At 40.1% G+C, this 3,102-nt stretch overlaps 1 protein-coding gene and 1 long non-coding RNA gene across 2 annotated transcripts in view; both read left to right on the top strand.

Annotated features, from left to right (window-relative positions):
* Positions 1–1,617: 1,617 nt before the first annotated feature.
* The window catches only part of LOC101862570, a 15,590-nt gene continuing 14,105 nt past the window's right edge, over positions 1,618–3,102 (top strand). The window contains exons 1-2 of the mRNA XM_013080029.2: positions 1,618–1,732; positions 2,146–2,338. Coding sequence (XP_012935483.2) covers positions 1,687–1,732; positions 2,146–2,338 — 239 coding nt within the window. The 5' untranslated portion in view covers positions 1,618–1,686. The remainder of the gene's footprint in view (positions 1,733–2,145; positions 2,339–3,102) is intronic.
* On the top strand, positions 2,437–2,787 carry LOC118477358. Its single transcript, XR_004858318.1, has 2 exons — positions 2,437–2,478; positions 2,536–2,787. It is a non-coding gene; the product is annotated as an uncharacterized LOC118477358 (long non-coding RNA).

Here is a 3,102-nt window from a genome sequence, read left to right as displayed (position 1 = left end):
CACTCCGAAACATTCTCAGCTTCCCGGGAAGCATACAGTGCGAGCAGCCGATTAAGCGCTCAAACACTAACAAACTGACAAGATCTTTCGCTGTCTATAGCGGGTACCCATTCCCACCTGGGTGAAGTGAGGAAAATTCGTGTAAAGTGCCTTTCCCAAGGACACAACGTCGGGCCCTTGACGGGATTCGAACCCACGACCTTACGGTTGCGAGTCCGAGAGCCTAACCACTAGGCCACCGATGCCACTGGGTACTTGCGGAATCCTGCCTTGTGTCCTCGGAACTTCTCATTTGTTGCCAGCTTCATTCTCTCCAGGATATACAATGCAATTCGCAAAATAAATGTTGTACAGATTGTTATGCTTAAATACAACCAAAACCATAGACATGAAATGTTTTTGGTTTAGAGTGGTGATGATGATGATGATGATGATGATGATGATGATGATGATGATGATGATGATGATGATGATGATGATGATGATGATTAAATACAACCAAAACCATAGACATGAAATGTTTTTGGTTTAGAGTGATGATGATGATGATGATGATGATGATGATGATGATGATGATGATGATGATGATGATGATGCATTCTCAATTCTCAATTTTAAATAAATGTGTCCTTTAATACACAAATACATAACTGTATTGTATTGGTGTAGGTGTGTGTGTGTGTGTGTGTGTGTGTGTGTGTGTGTGTGTGTGTGTATGCGTGTGTGCGTGTGTGTGGGGGGTGGGGGTGGGGGTGGGCGTGTGTTTGTGTGAAAACGTAGATGGATACGTCTAGGCTAAGAAAGGGTTAACCAGCGGCTTATCTTTACAAAGCCAGTCAGTCGAGGACAGATCGTGAAGAGAGAAAGTCACGTCTGTCTTCTGGATGTTGTTCCCTGTTCTTTTCCTGGTTCTGTCGGCTTCTGTCGCTGGTGAGTGTGTCTGTTTGTAAACTTTTGGCTTGTGAAGATATTCTCTTATTTGAATTTTAATATGTCAAGATGAGCCTGCATTATAAAAACAGGTGCTCGTCAAAATAATAAAATCAAAGAAACCGACATTCTCGCTCTCGTTTAGCAACTTTTATCGCATTTTTTTTTTTGCCTCAACACATTCACATTTAGGTCCATTTAAAAACATATTTCTCTGTGGAATTTTACTGGAAAACGCAGACTAAAGGCATAAAAATGTAATTTTGCATTATCCAAAGATTCTCAAGCTTAGGAAGTGACCTAACTTAGGCAGCCGTTTTCTCTTTAATTTTACCTCTGAAATCAGTCGACCCCGACTTACTTCAACCACAACTCCACTTCTATTCAAGATAAATGGATATCTTTTTTCACCAGAAGCAAGGCAACAGAACAGGGTTTAAGAATGTACTAATAACTCTTTAATATACCCCCCAGAATTGACTAATGTTTCATTTTCACGTGTCCTGGCAGTCTACATTGTGTGTGTGCGTGCGTGTGTTGGTATGTGTATGCGTGTGTGTGTGTGTGTGTGTGTGTGTGTGTGTGTGTGTGTGTGTGTGTGTGTGTGTGTGTGTGTGTGTGTGTGTGTGTGTGTGTGTGTGTGTTAACGTCGATGAAGACATCTCAGCAATATAAGGGTTAACCATCTGCCTATATCTCTAAAAGCCAACGAGTCTGTGACTTATCTTGTAATAGGGAGTCAGGTCTGTCTTCAGGATGTTGTTCGCTGTACCTATCCTGCTTCTGTCGGCCTCTGTCGCTGGTGAGTGTATTACTTTATAGAAGAAGAAGAAGAAGAAGAAGAAGAAGAAGAAGAAGAAGAAGAAGAAGAAGAAAGGCAATAATACAATAGTAATCATCATCATCATAATAATCATCATCATCATCATCATCATCATCATCATCATTGTCGCAGTAGTTAAGTGTTGTCAATGCTATTAATATATTTATTGATAACATGTTTATTATAACAATGATAATTATTATCATTATCATTACTACTACTACTTCTTCTTCTTCTTCTTCTACTACTACTACTACTACTACTACTACTACTACTACTACTACTACTACTACTACTACTACTACTACTACTACTACTATTATTATTATCATCATTTATACCCTGTGAATACCTATCCACGATGCCTTTTTCTCTATGCTTTTCTCTGACAGATTCTACGAGTTCAGCTCTTGCTACACCTAGCCATGGGGTAGACATAGAAACCTCTCACAACCAGATCCACGTGGGATTCACCAACCAGCTGACAATCAACTGTACTTTCACGCAAACACAGGGCTCTAACTTTAGCACCATCTTGTCGCTGATACTGTCCAAGACTGCTTCTGCTAACGACTCTACCTACAGGTACTTTTGCTGGGTTCTTCTTCTTCAGGTGTCAGGTCTGGAGCAGACTTTGACGATAGTAGATAGAGAAGGTCCAAAAAGGCCGTGTTTTGGGTACTGGTCTGAAAAGGCCTTGTCTTGGGTAATGATCTAAAATCGAGGTGGTTTTGGGTAGTGTTCTAAATGGAGCTGGTTTTGGGTAGTGTTTTTTGGTCGAGGTGGTTTTGGGTAGTGTTCTAAATGGAGCTGATTTTGGGTAGTGTTTTAGTGTCGAGGTGGTGTATGGTAGTGTTGTATGTGTATGTGATTTACGGGGGGAAACAAAAAGTTGCGTTGTTTTAGATTGAGTAGAAAATGTTGATGTTGTGGGTTTAGGTGGGAAGTGGTAATGTTCGAGGTATCCCGTGTGGTTGTTGTTGTTTTTTTTTTGGTGATATGTTGGAAAAGCAGCCCAGGCGCCCGGGAAAAAAGATGGTATGTTTTTTGTTTTATGTGATCCTGCCCCACGAGTTTTTTGTTGATCTTTAAATTCCTTAGTATGTGTTGGTGACGTGTGTGAACACATGGTGTGTTGGAAGTAAACAGATAGATGTTAAGCTTAATACATTGGTTTAAAACAATTTTTTCTAGTAAAGGAGATGGTTGAGTGGAGTGAGTTGAACTTTTGTTAGAAATAAGGGCTTTAGCAGTGTTTAGTGAGTTGAACTTAGAAAGTTTTATTGGTAAAGAAGGCGTTGGTAGTGTTTAGTGAGCTGAACTTAGAAATGTTATTGGTAATGAAACTG

The sequence above is a fragment of the Aplysia californica genome, unplaced genomic scaffold (genome assembly GCF_000002075.1).
Source record: "Aplysia californica isolate F4 #8 unplaced genomic scaffold, AplCal3.0 scaffold00071, whole genome shotgun sequence".
NCBI classification, from domain to species: domain Eukaryota; kingdom Metazoa; phylum Mollusca; class Gastropoda; order Aplysiida; family Aplysiidae; genus Aplysia; species Aplysia californica.
This window is presented reverse-complemented; position numbering and strand designations above follow the sequence as displayed.